Source organism: Pyrgilauda ruficollis, unplaced genomic scaffold (genome assembly GCF_017590135.1).
Source record: "Pyrgilauda ruficollis isolate IOZ18807 unplaced genomic scaffold, ASM1759013v1 scaffold17, whole genome shotgun sequence".
Lineage (NCBI taxonomy): Eukaryota > Metazoa > Chordata > Aves > Passeriformes > Passeridae > Pyrgilauda > Pyrgilauda ruficollis.
Window position 1 is genome coordinate 11,229,750 of NW_024515875.1, and position 18,092 is coordinate 11,247,841.

Consider the following 18,092-nt stretch of genomic DNA (forward strand, 5'->3'; position numbering starts at 1 on the left):
TCCTGTCAAAGCTTGGATATTTTAGCTCAGTTACACAACCATTTTTTTCAGCCCCTATTCCACTTGTTGGCTCAGAGCAACATCCTGGGGGGCCCAAGGCTCTGCTGGGAGAGCTGGAGATCAGCAAGGTTTAGTAACTTATCAGCAGGTCAATATTAATAGACAATACTATCTCACGTTATTTTGGATCTCACCCTCACGACAGACCCTTGCATAACTCAGTTTCAGGTCAGTGTAGGAGCAGTACAACTCCAAAGGTGACACTGGATCGACATCAGCTTCCTGCAGGGAGCTGCAGCTTCCCAGCTCACGCTGTTGTACATGGATTCAAGGCCATATCCTTCAGCACGCTCCAGCCAGGGGACAAGGCAGCTTTAAGGCCAATGGAAAGCTGAACTATTTGTTCCTGAGCCCTTGTCGTGCTGAGCAAGCACAATATCAGGACATACAGTCAGCAAAGGTTGAACACAAATTTATTTACTCGAGATAAAAACTCTATGGAAAAACCAGTACAGCTGATACACAATAAAAGAGACAAAAGTCTGTGCTGTACATTAGACATGACAAGCTAGGAAGAGGAGGGAGAAATCTTTCCCCAACAGGATAGGTGAGAAATGTGACCACTGCTTTGGGGTTTCAGTCTATTGTAGGATTTCTTCCCTCTAGAAAATTCTCAAAACATAGAAGCAAATTACAGCAAGATGCTGAAAAAAGAAATGTCTAGTTCTCCACAAAAGGACACTGCTGGTTCTCCTTGTTCAAGTCACTCCAGGCACAGTTCCCAGATTTAAGGCTCCTGCTCAGATCCACTTCTTTCTTCTCCCCAAGGTTCTCTCCCAACACGTGCCTCTTGCCCTAGAGAAATAAAAAACCCAAACATTGAGTGTAAAATACAAGTTAATCGAAGGTTAGTTAATTCTCAGCAGAATATGTAGCCTACATTTCAGGCCATTCAGCTTGGACTCCCTTGTGACAACGTACAAGAGTGACTTTTTTCTACAACCCAGAGAGAAAGAATGCACTGAAACGGGCAGTTTCACAGTAAGGCCAAAGACAGACACTGAACAAGACTCAAAGGCATTCAGTAACAAGACTGACCCACAGAAAAACACTTGTGAAGTTACTAGTCTCTACAGGCCTAGGAAGCCACAATTCTCAACTGGGACCCTACAAGATACAGAAATTGAAGGATTTGACTTTTTTTTCAGCTTAGTCTCCCTCCCTCAGCATGACCCATTAAGCTTTACCTGGCGAGGGGCAGGAGTACTGGGAGAATTATCATCTTGCAGAATGCTGAGGGGAGAGCGGCCAGTTCCTCCAGATGTTGCCATGAATTTGTTGTTGGGCTTGTGTCTTACAGGCTTGCTCACTAGTTGACAAAAGGAAACACACCAGCACATCACGACAAGGCTCAAAGGTCCTGGATTTTAAATGCCTCCTGGCCTTTATCAAAGACTTACCTAAGGGCTTTGAGGCAAAGGGATCACAGAAAGGTTGATGTTGGAAGTGAACTCTAGAGGACCTACTCCAGCAGGGTCACCTAGAGCCCATTGACCAGGACCATGTCCAAGTGTCTCTTGAATATCTCAACGAATAGAGATTCTGCAACCTCTCTGAGCAACCTGCTCCACTGCTTGGTCACCCTCATGGTGAAAAAACAGTGTTTCCTGATGTTTAGGAGCTTCCTGTGTACCATTCTGTCCCCTTTGCCTCTGGTCCCATCACTGGGCACCACTGAAAAGAGCGTGGCTCTTCCTTCCTTATACCCTTCCTTCAGGTATTTGTATCTATTAACAAAATGCTCCCTGAGCGTTTTCCTCCCCAGGCTGAACAGCTCTCAGCCACTCCTCCGAGGAGCAGTGCTCAGCCCAGAGCTTTCTAAGCCACAGTCTGTATCAAAGTCTCTCAGCACTGCTCATCCTTAGCACAGAGATGTGCTGTCCACCCTTGCTCCACAGCTCTTCCCAAGGAGAAACTGTAAGGTCCCTCTGGACAGGTCTCCACAGTCACAAGCCCATTTCAGAGTGGGGAAGAGTTATCGTATACCTCTTGATTTTGAACACAGGTTAGAAACAATTTCTCATCCCTGCAGAGAAATCTGTTTGATAACACAGCAGCTCCCAGAGGGTCCGCCGGCCGCAGAGGCTCCAGGCGGTGGGACACAGCCGAGCTGGGGGACAGGGACAGGCTCTGTCGCGGAGCACGCCTGGAGAACGCGCCCGGACCAGCTGGTGCCGAGAGCCCCGCGTTGCTCACAGCCCATCCGGGCGGCTCTCCGGGCACACGGAGCCCTGTCACCCGCGCACCGAGCACTTACCCGAGGGGAAGCCGTGCCCGGCAGGGCGGGCTGGCCGGGCCGTGCTGGGCGAGGGCGGCCTCTCCGCCCCTTCTCCCGCGGGCGGGGAGCTCCGCCGGGCCGGCTCCTCGGCGGGGCCCGCCGCTCCCGGAGGCGCCGGCTCGGGGGCCGCGGCCTCGGCGCCGAAGGCCTCGCTGAGCTGCTTCACCAGGCGGTCCACGCTGTCTGCCGGGACGGAGGGGCCGGGTGAGCCGCTAGGCCGGGCAGCGCCTCACCCGCCCACCCCGGCGGCCCCACTCACCACTCGACACGGCTCTCATGGGCGTGCGGGAGATACCGGGCGTGGGCGACCGCGGGTCCCGCTCCTGGCCGGTGCCTGCCGGCGGCTCGGCGGGGCTGGGCTGCGGGCTGCCCGCCAGGGAGCTCACCACCTACGGAGAGGGAAGCCGTGGGGGCGCCGGGCCGGAGCCACGCCGCGGGGAGCGGCGGCGGGAGGGCGCCTACCTCGATGGGGGTGCGCAGGATGCCGGCGGTGGGGGAGCGGGGGTCGCTGACGTGAGCCAGGTGCTTGTTGCGGGGCGCGGCCGGGGTGGCGGGGGCGCTGCCGGAGGCGCCCATGGCGGCGGCGGCCGCACTGCGCCCCGGCCCCGCCGGACGCGCCGTTCGAATCTCCCGCGCGCCGGGCGGTGCCGCCGCCCATTGGTCGCTGATCGGGGGCGGGGTTAACTCAGCCACGCCCACCTCTCCGCCCCTTCAGCCCGTCGGCTCCGCAGTCCCCGCCCGTCACGTCCCGCCTCGCCCCGCTGTCAATCTTCCGAGACAGACCCGCCCCCTCGCCCCTCAGTACGTCGTTATTGGTGGAGGAGCCCGGCACCGCCTCCCGCCATGGCCGGAGGGCGGTTGCGATTGGGCGAGCCGACGGGTCGGCACGGCGAGTCCGGCCTCCAGCCTCGCTGCCGATTGGTCAGGACCCGCCTGACCGCGCCGGGCTCCGATTGGGCGGGGCGGGGCTGTGGGCGGTGCCGCGGTGAGCCGCTGTCATGGCGGAGCTGAGTGAGGCGCTGCTGTCGGTGTTGCCGTCCATCCGGGTGCCCAAGGCCGGCGACCGCGTCCACAAGGACGAGTGCGCCTTCTCCTTCGACACGCCGGTAAGCGCGCCCCGCCGCCGCCCCGCCCGCCCGTCCGGGCTGCTCCCGCCGCGGCCGACTCCCACCCCGCCGCCAGCCGGGGCGCCGCCCGCGCGGGGCCTCACGGGATTTGTGGTTCCTGTGTGGCCGTGACGGCCGTTCCCGGGCGGCGCGCAGGGCCCTCGCGGACTACTACGCCCGGCGTGCCCCGCGGCGCGCCACGCCCGCCCGCTGCGCGCTGGGGGCTGTAGTTCTGCGGCCGGGGCGGGCGTGGGCAGGGCGCTCGCCCCGATCAGCGGCGGCCCGGCCCGCCGGCAGCCCCTGGGGAGGGAGCGCCCCCGGCCCGAGCCCTCCGTGCCGGGGCTCGCCAGGACTTGCGGTCCAGCGGGGGGCGGGGGTCTGGCGCGTCCCGGGCCCGCCCTCGGCGGCGGGGGGCGGGCCGGGGGTCCCGCCCTGCCCGGGTCTGAGCCACCTCCCCGGCCCCGCCGCGCGGCGTGGCCCGGCAGGCGGGGGGCGAGGCGGTGCTGTGTCATTAAGATGGCAGTGGTCCCTTCTCCAGCCGTCTCCACCCCGCTGACATCCGTGCGCTTCCCCCGCTCGGCCTCAGTGGACCTGAGGGGCGGCGAAGGCAGCGGGAGGGCGAGGTGCCCCTTGGGCTTGTTGGCTGAGCCCCAGCCCGGCAGGAGGGGCTGCAGCTGGAGATGCGGGCCCTTCGAGGCAGCTCACATGGCATCCCGGCCCTCCCCGAGCTCCACAGTGATGCCGGACCCTGCACTGCCTCCTCTGTCTCAGTCCCAGCAGCTTCTGAAAGCTTCTGAGTGGTTTCCCTCCTTTCCAGCCCCCTGCATTTGAGTTCTCTGCCCCTTCAGTTTAAAAGGCGTATCTGCTGAATGAGTGTGGTGTTTTCCAGCTGCTGATGGGATGGTGGGGGCACATTCTGTGTCTGTGTCCAAGCTGCTCACGGGCTTTTGAACACAACAGCAAAAGTAAACAGTGGTCTGTTAACCTTCCTCACACTGTAGCTTGGCAGCATTCCCTATGGCACTGGCAGTCATGTGTTTGGACAGGGTGCCACAGTTTTGCTGGTAGTGATTGTACCATGCTCTGAGCTGTAAACTGTGTGTGCTAGGGGCCTTCTATGATATAAACTCTTGTCGAAACTCAGGCTTTCCTGATTTGGTAGCATCCTGCCATAAATGAACACACAAATAGTTTTTTAAATACATCATCATGACAGAAGTACCTGTTCTTCTGGGACAGCCAGGCTGGGGCTTGCCATCCTATTTCTTACTAGCTCCTTGTGGCTGCTGTGTAGGAATGAGCTGTTGCCATGACTTAATGAATAATGACTAGTCTGCCATGCCTATCCTAGCAGCTGGAATGCCATTCCTTTCCACCTCCCTTCAGTTTTGTTCCTCCTTCCTTCCAGGAGTCAGATGGCGGCTTGTATATCTGCATGAACACGTTCCTGGGCTTTGGGAAGCAGTATGTGGAGAAGCACTATCAGAAAACAGGCCAGCGGGTCTACCTGCACCTCAAAAGAACACGTAAACCGGTAAAAAAGAAAAATACATGTACTCAGACTTGTTCTGAAATTGGGAGCTGGGCTGTTTCTGTGTATTCCATCAGATACAGAGTTTTCTCTCCTGAGACACAGCTGTTGTTTTTCCTGGTGAATTGAGGGACACCAGTGCTTCAGTTCTGCTTGTGCTGAGTTGTTGTATGGATTGCCCATGTTATTTCTGCCTGGTTTCCTTCTGTTTTCAGAGTAGCTTGATTTCAATCCCTAAGGCTTGCCACAGCATTCCTGTCCCCTTAACTCTTACTTCCCTATTTCTTTTCAATGCCACAGAAGGAGGAAGACACCAACTCCAGTGCTGGGGATCCCCCAAGGAAGAAACCAACTCGCTTGGCTATTGGTAAGGAAGCACCTTTGTAGTGTATGGTCCCTGTGCTCAGCCAGTCCTCTGGAGCTGCCTGGTTTGTCTCTTCTGCTTTACTCTTCTTGGCTACTATCCCTAGCCAAATGCAGACTTCATGTTTTCCAATGTCTCTGGGGTGAGCAGTTTCTGTAAAACAGTCGTTAAGGTGGTAGTTGTGTTCTGTGTCCAAAGTTGCATCTTGTTTTCCGTGGATAAATGTGGTTTTTATCCTCTGCCATGACCCAGCATGCCTGGCTCAGCTTGGTGTGGGGATCACCAGGCTGTTGCTTAAACACAATGTGCCCAGCATGGGGCTGAAGTGAGTCTGAGAAAATTTATGTCTGAGAAAAGTAAGCTTGAAGCTCCTGGCAGATAAACTGTTTTTTAAACTCCTCTGATATAGAACTAGCATTATTGATATAAATGGGGAAGAAATTAATGGAAAAACTGCATTAATGTTTTTGGTTCATTAGGTCTTATAAGGCTGATACTGGAGAAAATACATATGAGCATTAAAACATAAAAAATATTTTAAATATTCCTTTTTTTGGAAGAACAAGGCCAGTGTTCCCATTACTGTCTTTCACCGCCTGTGAGGGCTGTCGTGACAATCAATGGAGATGCTGCTTATTTGGAGCAGTCTCAGCTGGTAATTTCTGAGCCATTATGGAGACACATAAAGGAAGGAACAGGAACATTTGGAGCAGTAACAGGTCCTTGGCTTGCTGGAAGCTGACCGCTAGAGAGAAATCCAGAATCTGGACCGCAAATGCCTTGGTTTTGGCTCACTTTTTCCCTGGTGTAGACACCCAGTGACTCGTCTACTGCCAGAGCACAAACACCACTATTAAAGCTGGCAGCTGCTCCCTGTTTTGCTGGTGAGCTGAATAGAGCCCCAAAGATCACTTTTAGCAAAAGTGAGGCTGGAATCTCTGTTTCTTCAGATAGCCAGTGCTTTTATGTATATATGAGATTATGCTGCTTTGGGAGAGGTGAGGCCTGGTGTGCATTATGAGTTATTTCTGCATCCTGAATTCTACAAAGGTCTTTCAACAAGTGTTGTCAGTGGGTCGGCAAATACCTGCCTGTGATAACAGCTTAGTGGTGTGAATGGAGCAGGAGACAATAAAGAAAGTATTAGCCCTGTGAGACAATGGTTTCAAGTTCAGAAGAAGTTTTTTTTTTTATCTTTGTTTTAGCTGAACTGTGGTGGTATAGCTAATCCTGACAAGGGAGATTTTTTTAAAGTACTAGAAAGATTTGTGAACAAAATGTAACCCTTGATCTCTCTGTACCTCACTTCCCCCTCTCAATGAAAGATCTGCAGTGCTTTGTAGATCTTTCTCCTATGCCTTCATGTTAGTTGGTGGACTTCTGTGGTGTGTAGTGCTTGGGTATCACATGGAAAAGGAGGCAGTGTACCTCAGGGCAAGCTGGTGGCTGTAGACCCTCTTCCTCATCTAGAGCCTCAGAAGGTTCACATAACCACCTGAGGGGACCTCACCAGTCTGGTTGAGTTTGTGTAGGGTTCAGGAATTGTGTAATGCCCTGGGGGATTGTCTATTGCTTTACTCTGTGAAGTGGTGACAGGAAATCTCTGGGCTGTGCTGAAGAGGCACAGAAGAAGATTATCTAGGTATGTTGCTGCATGATGCTGGTGACTGTTTTCTAAAATCACCGTGTTCACAGTTAGCAATTTGTGCATAGTGTAAAAATTGTAGATATCTAAGGAGGGAGTTGCAGGAGATATCATGGGACTGGATATTTTTGACAAGAATGTTTTAAGGAAATGCAGTAGTGATTATCAGAACTGTGTTGCACACAGGATTCTTGAGGCAGAGGCACTGAGCAGCAAAAGCGTTTATTCCCTTCAGAGATTTGTTGCAGCTGCAGATGTTCAGATATTTGTTGCAGAGATTATTGCAGTCACAGCATGCAATTTTTCCAGGAATAAATGAAATTCGGTTGAAAAACACAGGGGGTTTAGGCTGCTAATAAGCCATGTGTCTTCTGCCTGTTTCCTTTTGGGATGTTGGATATCTGCAGAAGAGAGAAGGCCAAGCTTTTCCTCTGAGTACCTATATAATCCAAAAACTGTAGGTGGGAGAAACTGCAGATGTTTTGGTGGGCATCCATGATGACTCTTTACAACTGGCAAATAACCTTTTACGTATGGATCTACAGTTTCTGGTGCAACATCTGGAAAGCACAGCTAGGTGGACATAGAAACTACTATCACTATACCTTTGCTCAGGCTTTTTCTGCAGTTCTGGATGTTCTGGTTCCAGAGGAGCTCCTAGTTCTTCTTGCTTGAGTGCAGGACTGTAGACTGTCCTTTCTGGAAAAGGCAAGAAAGAGAGGCAGGCTTCTTAAAGATGTTGATAGACCTGACCTTTGCCCTGGCTTACAGGATTATCTCTTCAAGCACATCTCCATTCATTGTCTTGAGTATTCTGGTTAAGGTTGAACACCAGTGCTTTATCTTGGCTCTCTTCTGGCCAATGCCTCTCTAGAGGAGGTTTGGTTTTCTTCCTGGTTGTAGCCAGAGTCTGGAGATTGTTTTTAAGCATCTGTAAAAAGAGCTGGGGAAAACAAAATAGGCTTATAATTGTTCCTGTGAAGTCCACAGCACCAGCAGAAGCTCTGGGATCCAGAAGTGGAAGAAAGATTGTGGATCACTGATTTAGTTCATTGTCTTAGTCATGGTGCCTTATTTCATGTAAGCTCTGGGGAAAGAAGCTTTTCAAGCTCTTTGGTTTCACCTGTTACCACAATGTTTTTTCTTCTTGTAGGTGTAGAAGGTGGATTTGACCTCACAGAAGAAAAGTTTGAATATGACGAAGATGTAAAAATAGTGATTTTGCCAGACCATTTGGATATTCCACGTGATGGGCTGGAGGGACTACCAGACATGGTCAAAGACAGGGTATGTTTGGGTGGAGGGCTGTGTTTACTGTTCATAAGGAAATGTACCATTACAGAGAAGGAAACTGCCCTGTAAAAGGGATCCTGCAGAGCTGCTGTGAAGTCTCAGCTGGCAGTCCCCCACTGCTCTGCACTTACACAGTGCTGTTTATTACAGAGTTCTGCCTTGTGTGTGACTGAGGCTCCCAGAAATCTCAACCGACTTGCCTAAAGTGTTGTGGCACTGGAAGCTTCTTGTGCCCTTACTGTGGTAGGCCAGCCCTTCATGTTTTCTCCTGCTGTCCTGATTCCAGATTGCCAGTGCCATTGAGGCCATCCTGACAGCAGATTCAGCCTCACGGAAGCAGGAGGTGCAGGCTTGGGATGGGGAGGTTCGCCGTGTTTCCAAGCACGCTTTTTCCCTGCACCAGCTTCAGAACGATGTCCGCATCCCACCGTGGTGAGCATTGCACTGGAACTTGCTGTGTCACTCGTGTCCCAGGCCCTTCTCCTGTGCTAGCCTGCAGCAATAGATGATACTTTCGTGAATCTCCGAGTGTGCCTTATCACAGTGGATTCAGGGAAGGTGGCACACTGGGGTACATCAGGATTCTCAGTGTTCCGTCGTAAAAGAGGAATGAGATCGCTTATACTACAGATATTGCAGTGGGCAGCAATGGCGAGGGCTTGGGAGGTAGAACCCAGAGGTTTTCCCTCTGATCTCTTTTTCTCTGTTCCTTGTCAATAGTGGCTGGAAGTGCAGCAAGTGTGACATGAAGGAGAACCTGTGGCTGAACATGACCGACGGAGCCATCCTCTGTGGTCGGCGCTACTTCGACGGCAGTGGTGGCAACAACCACGCCGTGGAGCACTACCGAGAAACCGGCTACCCGCTGGCTGTGAAACTGGGAACAATCACTCCTGATGGGGCTGGTGAGAAGGGGGATCCTCCCAGGGTTAGGGGTGCAAGGCACCTCTCAGGCTGACGCAGATCTCTTGCAGGTATCAGGGTGGAGCTGGCCATCTTGTGACCTGGAACACGCAGTGTCGTCCCATTGTGAACTTTGCCACTCTGACCTGCTTCTTGTGTGAGGCAAAGAGCGAGCTGATAAAAAAAGCCTTGCCTTCCTCTGCCCCTCCCTTGTAATTGGGAGCCTTTAGAATAGTTACCCAGGTTGCCATCTGATTTTCTGTGTTGGGGTGTTTATCAAAGAAGTGTGTGTTCAAATCCTGAGCAGAGAGTATATAGCACAGTAACCCACTTTCCTTACTCCTGGCATAAGTGTACCTCAGTACCCTGGTCGGTGACAAAGTTGTCTCATCACATGTTTAGGAGGAATCCCAGTATTCTGTCTGTTATGTTATTCTGCTGAGAAAGGGCAGAAAGTCCAATGGCTCAGTTTGTCAAAACTCCCAGTTCTGAGTGCTTTCTTCATCCAGCCGTGAATTTGAGATCACAGGCCATTATAAGGTCCTTTTTTTCTGTTTTCCTGCATAGATGTCTACTCCTATGATGAGGATGACATGGTGTTGGATCCCAACCTGGCAGAACACCTGGCACACTTTGGGATTGACATGCTCAAGATGCAGAAGGTGAGGAGGAAGTGGTGTCCTCCATAGGCTCAGAGGGAGACAGAAGCAGCTCTGAGGTGTCTTTGCTAGATTCCAGCTTTCTGTGGCTATGCAGAACCATTCCTGGTCAAGAAACCCTGGGGTTTTTTTGTCACACAGAGAGTTGTCTCATCTCTTCTGCCTCTCTTCTTTGATTGCCTTTTTTGCCTTTCTTTCATGTCCCTCACATTTATTTCCCTGGGGTTATGTGTCTGTACTACAGGCAGGGAGGCTCCCAGGTGCCGAGATCTTTTTGTTAGTGTGTAGTTTCCATGGGAAACTAACTTTCTAGGGAATGATTCAGATGTCTCCCATATTTCTTTTCCTTCCTCTTTCTGTCCCAGGTATTCACATATATGGGAACAACTCTTGTTTCTTCCTCCTCTACTTACAGAATAAAACAGAGTGGATTTGAGTCTGTTTCTTTACAGCACTGCACTTTTCACACCTCTGATGTTGCCTTGAGTCTTCTTTGAGGATTTTGCTGTTCTTTCCCTCCGCAGACAGACAAGACGATGACAGAACTGGAAATTGACATGAACCAGCGCATTGGCGAGTGGGAGCTCATCCAGGAGTCTGGTGTTCAGCTCAAGCCCCTCTATGGGCCTGGCTACACTGGTATCCGTAACCTGGGCAACAGTTGCTACCTCAATTCTGTGATGCAGGTGCTGTTCAGTATCCCAGACTTCCAGAGAAAGTAAGTGAGCTTAATCACTCCTTTCCATTAGTCTGGGATCAGTACAAAGGTTCCCTAGAGCTGGGAGCTTCTTTGGCAGTAATGATGCTCAGAACTGCATTTTTACCAGATGAAGCTGCATATCCCTTAGATTGCTCCGTTTTGCTCTGCAGGTATGTGGACAAGCTGGAGAAGATATTCCAAAGTGCACCTTCGGACCCCACACAGGATTTCAGCACACAAGTGTACGTAGAATTTTGGTGAGAGAAGGAAGGCTGGGGCTGCCCGGATGCATCCCCTCTGTGCTGCTTTGCTCCAGGGTTCTCCCTCAAGCCTCACCTCTTTCCTTGCCTGTCACCAGAGACATTGATCCTCAGTGATCAATAAGGACCTAAACCAAGGAAGTTCAGCTGAATGCCCTAGATGGAGAGGAGAGAGTGCACCCTGTTTTCATGAGAGGCTCTGAAATGTATTACGTGTGTTATGCCTGTTAAACTGGGGGTATTTCTGGGAGGCAGCTTCTGTCTGCGTAACAGAAGAAAACAGTTAAAAGGGGCTTGCTGTCTATAGTGGAGGGAGATGGCAAAGAGCAAGGGGATAAGTAGGTTTAGGCAGCTTTGTTCTCAGTAGATAATTTATGTATGCTTAAAGAGGCTTCCCTCAAGAGGTACTGTTCAGGAGAATATACAGAAGCAGGAACACAAGATTTGGGAGGGGGTTGCATTTCCAGTACGTCAAGTCTGTGCTGCAGCTGCTCTCAAACAAGGATGTGGAAGTTTGGGGTGGAGGAATGGAAGGTAGCAAGGACAGGGAGTTCAGTGGTACAGAAGGATTCTAAATTTGGACAGCCTGGAGTGAGGTGTTCACTGAGAGGGGATTAAGGTGAGACAGGCAGAAAGATTATTGCCTGGGGAAAGGGAGGAACTGGTAAGGTTTGGTTCCAGACAAATGGCAATATGGCAATAATGATGGGGAAGGACTGGAGTGAAATGGAATAGCAGGAGGGTCTGGCCATAGGAGGAAATCGCTGAACACGTACTGTTGTCCATTAAGTGCCTGATGCAGTCAGTCTTTCCTCTGGGAAAACGTCATCAGTCTGCTCACAGCAGTGCTATTTCTGGCTCAGACAATTTCTCTGTGCCCTGTTGTCTCCTGCACAGTCAGACACTGCTCCGTTCCCCCGTCAGGCTGCAGCTCAGCTTGGCTGTTGCGCAGCTGCTCTGTGGCTCAGCACCAGCTGTTCCTTCTTGTTCTGCTCAGTGTGCAAGCAGTGGTTGAGATTGGCACCCTAAAGCCCTGGTAACTTTGAAGTCAGTGATGTCTCCTGGGGCCAGAGAGCAGACCACAATAAGATAATCTTGCCTGGTGCAGCAGAGAAAGCTGTTATCTGTGGGACTCACAGTCCATGGCAGTATGAAAGCTGGATGGGTTGATGTGGCTGCTGGAGAATGTGAGATTGAAGAAACATTAATACTAACAGTGACTTTGTCATTCCAGAGCCAAACTGGGCCATGGACTGCTTTCTGGGGAGTATTCAAGGCCAGCCTCTGCAGATGGGGAGCAGCAGTCTGATCAGAAGGTGAGGCTTGGATACGGCATCCTCTTGATGCGTGTGTTGCGTGAGGTATTGTGTATGCCACATGTCTTCTTTCTGAAGACGTGTGCTGGGGCTTGGTCCGAGGCCTGTCACCTGAAGAAAAGCATGGCTAAGGACAGAGTGCTACGTGCCAGGACACATGCTTGGCAAATTATATATTAACCACCTTCCTCTTCCACATTGTTCTTTGCAGGGTATGCAAAATGGCATTGCTCCACGCATGTTCAAGTCCCTCATCGGAAAGGGGCACCCAGAATTTTCCACTAACCGACAGCAGGATGCCCAGGAATTCTTTCTGCACTTCATCAACATGGTGGAGGTAATGGTTGAGTCTATCTGGCAAATCATGGAAAAGTCCAGCTTGATTTTCTTCCCACAGCCAGGGGTGAGGAGTGAGGTGAGAAGCTGGCAACCGGAGCAGAGAGAGGGAGAGAACACAGGGAAATGGGCCATCTAGCACCTGCCAGGGTGGAGAAGGAGAGGTGCTTGGCCATGTTTTCAGGGCTGATTCCATGAGAAATCTTTTCTGGGAGTGGCACAGCTGGAGGTGTGAAGTTTCTTCTGTAGGAGCAGGAATGCCATGGCTTCCTGGAGTACAGAAGCTGGCTTTAGTTTCCTCTTTGCTGTCTTTTCCAAGGTACTGGGTACAGAAGTGACTACTCTTCAGCCACGTGCTGTGTGACATCACTGTTACTGCAGATCATTTTTTGTGCCATTCTGATATTACGTCTGTGCTTCTAATTTCTCCTTCAGAGGAACTGCCGCAGCTCGGAGAACCCTAACGAGGTCTTCCGTTTTCTGGTGGAGGAGAAGCTGAAGTGCCTGGCCACAGAAAAGGTGAAATATACCCAGCGTGTGGACTATATTATGCAGCTGCCTGTGCCCATGGATGCTGCACTCAACAAAGGTCAGTAATATGCCAGCACCAGAACGGTAGCAAGCCCTATGTTTGTATATTGTACTATTCCTACAGAACTCCTTAAATGAAAGAGGGACTTCTTTGCCACTTCTGAGGCCAGATCCTTCTCCTGCTTTTGTGGGATCGGGCTGATATCTTCAGAGGTGGTGTGACATGGTGATGTCCCTCTAGAGCCTTTCCCTCGGCCACCACAAGCTGGGCTGTGATTCAGCAGCAAACCAGGAGTGACTGCAGTAGCAGAACTGTGCTCTGGAAGCTGTGCTCCGTTCTTGACGGCGTGTATCTAAAGGCCTGCTCTGCCTCTGGGTGTAGCTCACACCAGTCACTTTGTAGGTACCTGGAGGTGGTCCTTGACTCCTCTGCTTTATTCTCTTTATTGTCTAGATGAACTGCTGGAGTATGAGGAGAAGAAGAGGCAGGCAGAGGAGGAGAAGCAGCCGCTGCCTGAGCTGGTGCGAGCCAAGGTGCCTTTCAGCTCCTGCCTAGAGGCCTATGGAGCTCCAGAGCAGGTGGATGATTTCTGGAGCACAGCCTTGCAGGCCAAGTCTGTGGCTCTCAAGTAAGTTTGTGTCAGCTAAGCTGTGATGAACTGGCCATAGCTGCATCTCTGGGGACTTCTTGTAGTGGCTTGGGGGAAGAACATTACTGAAGCTCTGCAGTCCTCCACACCCTGGGTCCATAGAACACTGAGGCAGAGAGGGGATCAGTGCTAGTGAAGCCATTCAGCTGCTGAGAGGCTACAAAAACACAGTGATATTTCAGAAAACTAGTAGCTTTTCTTGTAGATTTAAAATTTAGCTTTGAAATCTGTACTGACTGTATGGTGACACTGATCTTGCACTATCTCTAAAATTTCTTCAAGTTTTCAACTGTGAATATTTGAGCAGAACACTGAGTGTAACAGATGCATGAGTTCTTTGAAAGAATGCTAGTTTAAATGCTAGTAGCAAGGTTTAAAAAACAGCTTTAATTTTTCTCACTGCTTGTAGCACATGCAACAGTGCAAAGCTGAAGTGACAAGACTACAAATGTAAGCAGCTTTCTGCTGTGATGCTGAGCATTCTTTTGTAATGAAAGTCATCAAAGAGTTGGAAGTGCTTTTCTATACTCCATTATTAATGGCGTAATTAATTAATTAAATTATTAAACAAATACTCCATTATTAAGCAATAGCTACTATAAACAAACATCACATTGAAAAGTAACATTTTGTTTTAATTTTTACTGAGTTGTATTCAAACACTTTACTGTCACTTAATTTAGTTCTCCAGCATGTTGCAATTATCACCTGGTAATGAGTATCTGTCTCACTTACAGATGCTTCTCCCCTTACAAACGTTCCCCTCTGTTTCATAGATTCCAGACACTTTCTCTCTCAAATTGTCTAACTAAATAATGTTTAATCAAATTCAGTTAACTTAAAATTCACTGCTTCTGTTTCATATCCAAAAAAGTGCTCTTGACAGTTCCTGCAGGTGTATCTGTTGGTCTAATAAAAGATGTTATTTCCATTACATTCCTTAAGGATTAGACTTTTAATTAAACAAAATCTGACCAGGCTTGTAAAATACAGGATTTAAAGGTAGAGAATACGTACTATTTTTTCTCATCTCCAAGATTTGCATTCCATCTCATTTTGTCAGGGCTTCTGCCTTAGAAATGGTTCTGTGTTTGAGGAGCTTTAAGCTCAGCACAGAAGAGCTGCACAGACAGGTGTATCCCCCAGCTTGCTCAGGACACGGCTCTGTCCTACTCACTGGTTTCTTGGATCAGCTAGATACCCTCAATCTTTGCTGACAAGGTATTTACAAATATTACGTGTCTCTTTCAGAACGACGCGGTTCGCCTCTTTCCCAGATTATCTGGTCATCCAGATCAAGAAGTTCACTTTTGGTCTGGACTGGGTGCCCAAAAAGCTCGGTAAGGAGGATGAGAAGTACAGAGCACATAGGTACTGGGAGTCACATATGGATGTTGTGGTCATTACTGCCAGGAGGAAAGTAACTATCCCAAAAGTTGCTGCAGGCCTCCCCAGGCACTTACCCTTCTAGATCTCCCAGCCGAGTCCTTTGTTTCTGCCCCTGCAAGGAGGCTGAGCAAGTCCATATCTTGCAGATGTTTCCATTGAAATGCCAGAGGAGCTGGATATCTCTGCACTGCAGGGAACGGGGCTGCAGGAAGGAGAAGAAGAAATGCCAGACATTGCACCCCCACTGGTGACACCAGATGAGCCCAAAGGTAGCCTGGGGTTCTATGGCAACGAGGACGACGACTCCTTCTGCTCCCCTCACTTCTCCTCTCCGACATGTTAGTGATTCTCCTCCTCTCTTCCTGATGCCTGACTCATTTCCTTGCTCTCCTTGCCTTGTGTCCCATGCTAGCAGTTTCCCACTTGCTCAGACTTTCCCTGTCCTTTTGTCAGCGATTGCCAGCTGCCTCCCTTGCATGCCTGTTATGCAAGGGTGTTATGCAAGGGGGTTTGTTGATTCCTGTTCTGTGCAAGATGGGGTGGCATGTCCGGTGCATTTAGAGGAGGCAGAGCTGGGATTTATACAGGATTTAATTGGTAAGGGTATTTAATTTTCACAAACAACAGTGGGAGGTCGGGTTCAGAGTCTAGGGAAGAGCCAATGCTCCCGAGTTGATGGGTTGAATAATTTTGTATTTTGCCTGTATGTGAGACTGCTCTTCTGAAGAAGAAAGGTGGCTGAGAAAAGCCAAGAGATGGAACTTGGTGTGAAATAAATCTAGGAGGCGGTGGCTTTGGAGGCTGTGTGACACGAGATGAAATGGAGCCAGCAGGGATGGGTGGGCGTGGGTGGCTCTAACTTCTGTCTCCCCACAGCACCCATGCTGGATGAGTCGGTGATTATCCAGCTAGTGGAAATGGGCTTTCCCATGGATGCCTGCCGCAAAGCCGTGTATTACACAGGGAATAGCGGGGTTGAGGCGGCCATGAACTGGGTCATGTCGCATATGGACGATCCAGGTATGAGGCTGTGGCCGTGGTGAAGCTTACTGCTTTTGGACTGTTCTTGTGTCCTGCTACCACAGTGGAAAACTGAAGTAGTTTGGACTTGGGCTGTACCCTTTTGGAGAGATCTGATTACTCTGAGCTGTGTTGTGTTTCCTGCTGCAGACTTTGCTAACCCATTAGTTCTCCCTGGATCCAGTGGGCCAGGGTCAACTATTGCCTGCCCAGACCCTCCTTCAGAAGACAGTGTGGCCACCATTGTCTCCATGGGCTTCTCCCGGGACCAGGCAATGAAAGCGCTTAGAGCCACGGTGAGAGGCACGGGTGACATCAGAGTGCAAGGATTTCCTCAGGGACAGGAATTCTCAAGTTCACTGTCTTCTTCTCCCTTCCAGAACAACAGTCTGGAGCGTGCTGTGGATTGGATCTTTAGTCACATTGATGACCTCGATGCAGAAGCTGCTATGGATATCTCAGAGGGGCGCTCGGCAGCCGAGTCCATCTCTGAATCCGTCCCCGTGGGTCCCAAAGTGCGCGATGGGCCTGGAAGTGAGTTCCAAGCCATAGGAACGTGGATTTTGGGCTGCAAACTCAACAGTACTTTGTCATTCCTGATCCATGCAGTACTGCAGGTTTTAGCAGCAGCAGCTATTACAGAGCTGGACTGCTTGTAGAGGTGGAAGCAGGGAGGAAGAGGGAAGGAATGGCAAAGTAGTCTAGGCCCTTCAGGCTGGATGAGGATACCTGGAAGCCAATAAGAGAGAGGTTGGGCAAGTGCCGTCAAGTGAAAGACAGAAGGGCAGTGCTGATTTTGTCCAGTGGACAGTCTGGGAGGGTTTTTTCCCCTTTTGGTTCCCACTGAAAAAACAGTTCCTGTCTGTGCACAGAATTTGTCCCAGTGGTGCTTGGCTGCTGGGTGCCATAGGGAGGCAAAATCCCTGCTTTATCCATCTACCATCCGTGGCCTTAATAAAAAGCTGAAAGAGAGAAGGCTAAATGAAAGTTGGCATCTCCCATTTCCCTCTATGTTTGGCCTTAAGACCAATCATAGTCACACTTAATGGGGATCCAGTTCTAAATTATTACCCAGCAGAGCTTCCTTCAGGGAAGGATCCTTCTCTAGACAGGGCCTTGCACAGGGCATTAGGGAGTAAGACATCTCTCCTCTTTCCCTGACAATCCTCTCTTCCCTCCTTCTTTCAAGAATATCAGCTGTTTGCCTTCATCAGCCACATGGGCACTTCAACTATGTGTGGACATTATGTTTGTCACATCAAGAAAGATGGCAGGTAAGGATTTCCACAGTGTAAGGGAACGGAGGTACTGATTTAAATCCCCATCCTGTCCCTTTCTTTAGAGGTCTTGGGGGGTTGGGGCTGAGAGCAGGTGAGTGCAGTCGAGTTGTGTCTTAACCGTGGAAGGGCATTCCTGAGCTCCTCTTGTGCCTGTTGCAGGTGGGTGATCTACAACGACCAGAAAGTCTGTGCTTCTGAGAAGCCCCCCAAGGACCTGGGCTACATCTACTTCTATCAGCGGATTCCCAGCTAGAACATCCTCTTGCTGTGTGTGGTGGGGGGAGAGTGGGCTGAAGGTGTGGGGGGGAAAGGGGTGGGGGCAGTGAGGGTGGGAGCAGGGTCCTTCTCTTCCCTGCTCCTTTCCCCAGTCCCTTCACGGCCTCTCTGTGGAGACACGGGGAGACAAGAGTTCACTGACTAATCGACTGGGGGCTGGAGCCCCCGTGGACATGAGTGAAGGGGGTTTGGGGGGTTGGGAATATCTGTTTCTATAGGAAATGTCCTCACTGTCCTCACCCCCGTGACACACAGCCCTAGTGCTTCGCTGCTTGGTGGGATGATGCCGCCTCCTTGCTGTCCGGAAGGAGAGGAGGGGGCTTGTGTGTACGTGTGGCTTGTGAATGGGGGGGTTCCTCCTGCCCGCCTTGTCCGGCGGGGGTGTGGGGCGGGCAGCAAGGCGGGCCACGAGCAGCGCTTCCCCTTGTGTGCCCTTGACATGCCAAAATACACGAGGGACAAAATAAAAGTGGAAATACCCCCTGGCTGCTGTCT

At 50.8% G+C, this 18,092-nt stretch overlaps 2 protein-coding genes across 3 annotated transcripts; one reads left to right on the forward strand and one right to left on the reverse strand.

Moving 5' to 3' along the window:
• Positions 1-457: 457 nt before the first annotated feature.
• Positions 458-3,082, reverse strand: CDCA3 (cell division cycle associated 3). Its single transcript, XM_041463859.1, has 5 exons — positions 2,801-3,082; positions 2,598-2,727; positions 2,318-2,521; positions 1,248-1,369; positions 458-855 (listed from the first exon to the last, which is right to left on the reverse strand). The coding sequence occupies exons 1-5, from the start codon at positions 2,912-2,914 to the stop codon at positions 721-723; spliced, it is 705 nt and encodes a 234-aa protein (XP_041319793.1). The 5' UTR covers positions 2,915-3,082; the 3' UTR covers positions 458-720.
• Positions 3,083-3,287: 205 nt separating this feature from the next.
• On the forward strand, positions 3,288-18,077 carry USP5 (ubiquitin specific peptidase 5). 2 transcript variants are annotated; one of them, XM_041463819.1, is made up of 20 exons: positions 3,288-3,444; positions 4,853-4,978; positions 5,276-5,342; positions 8,138-8,271; positions 8,564-8,709; positions 8,998-9,182; positions 9,748-9,842; positions 10,364-10,557; positions 10,710-10,781; positions 12,034-12,115; positions 12,327-12,452; positions 12,887-13,040; positions 13,437-13,611; positions 14,884-14,972; positions 15,168-15,359; positions 15,898-16,041; positions 16,192-16,337; positions 16,422-16,575; positions 17,231-17,315; positions 17,481-18,077. In XM_041463819.1, the coding sequence occupies exons 1-20, from the start codon at positions 3,337-3,339 to the stop codon at positions 17,572-17,574; spliced, it is 2,568 nt and encodes an 855-aa protein (XP_041319753.1). In that variant the 5' UTR covers positions 3,288-3,336; the 3' UTR covers positions 17,575-18,077. The 2 variants fall into 2 exon arrangements, with proteins under 2 accessions (XP_041319753.1, XP_041319754.1); XM_041463820.1 differs by having other exon boundaries at positions 15,168-15,290.
• Positions 18,078-18,092: the final 15 nt, after the last annotated feature.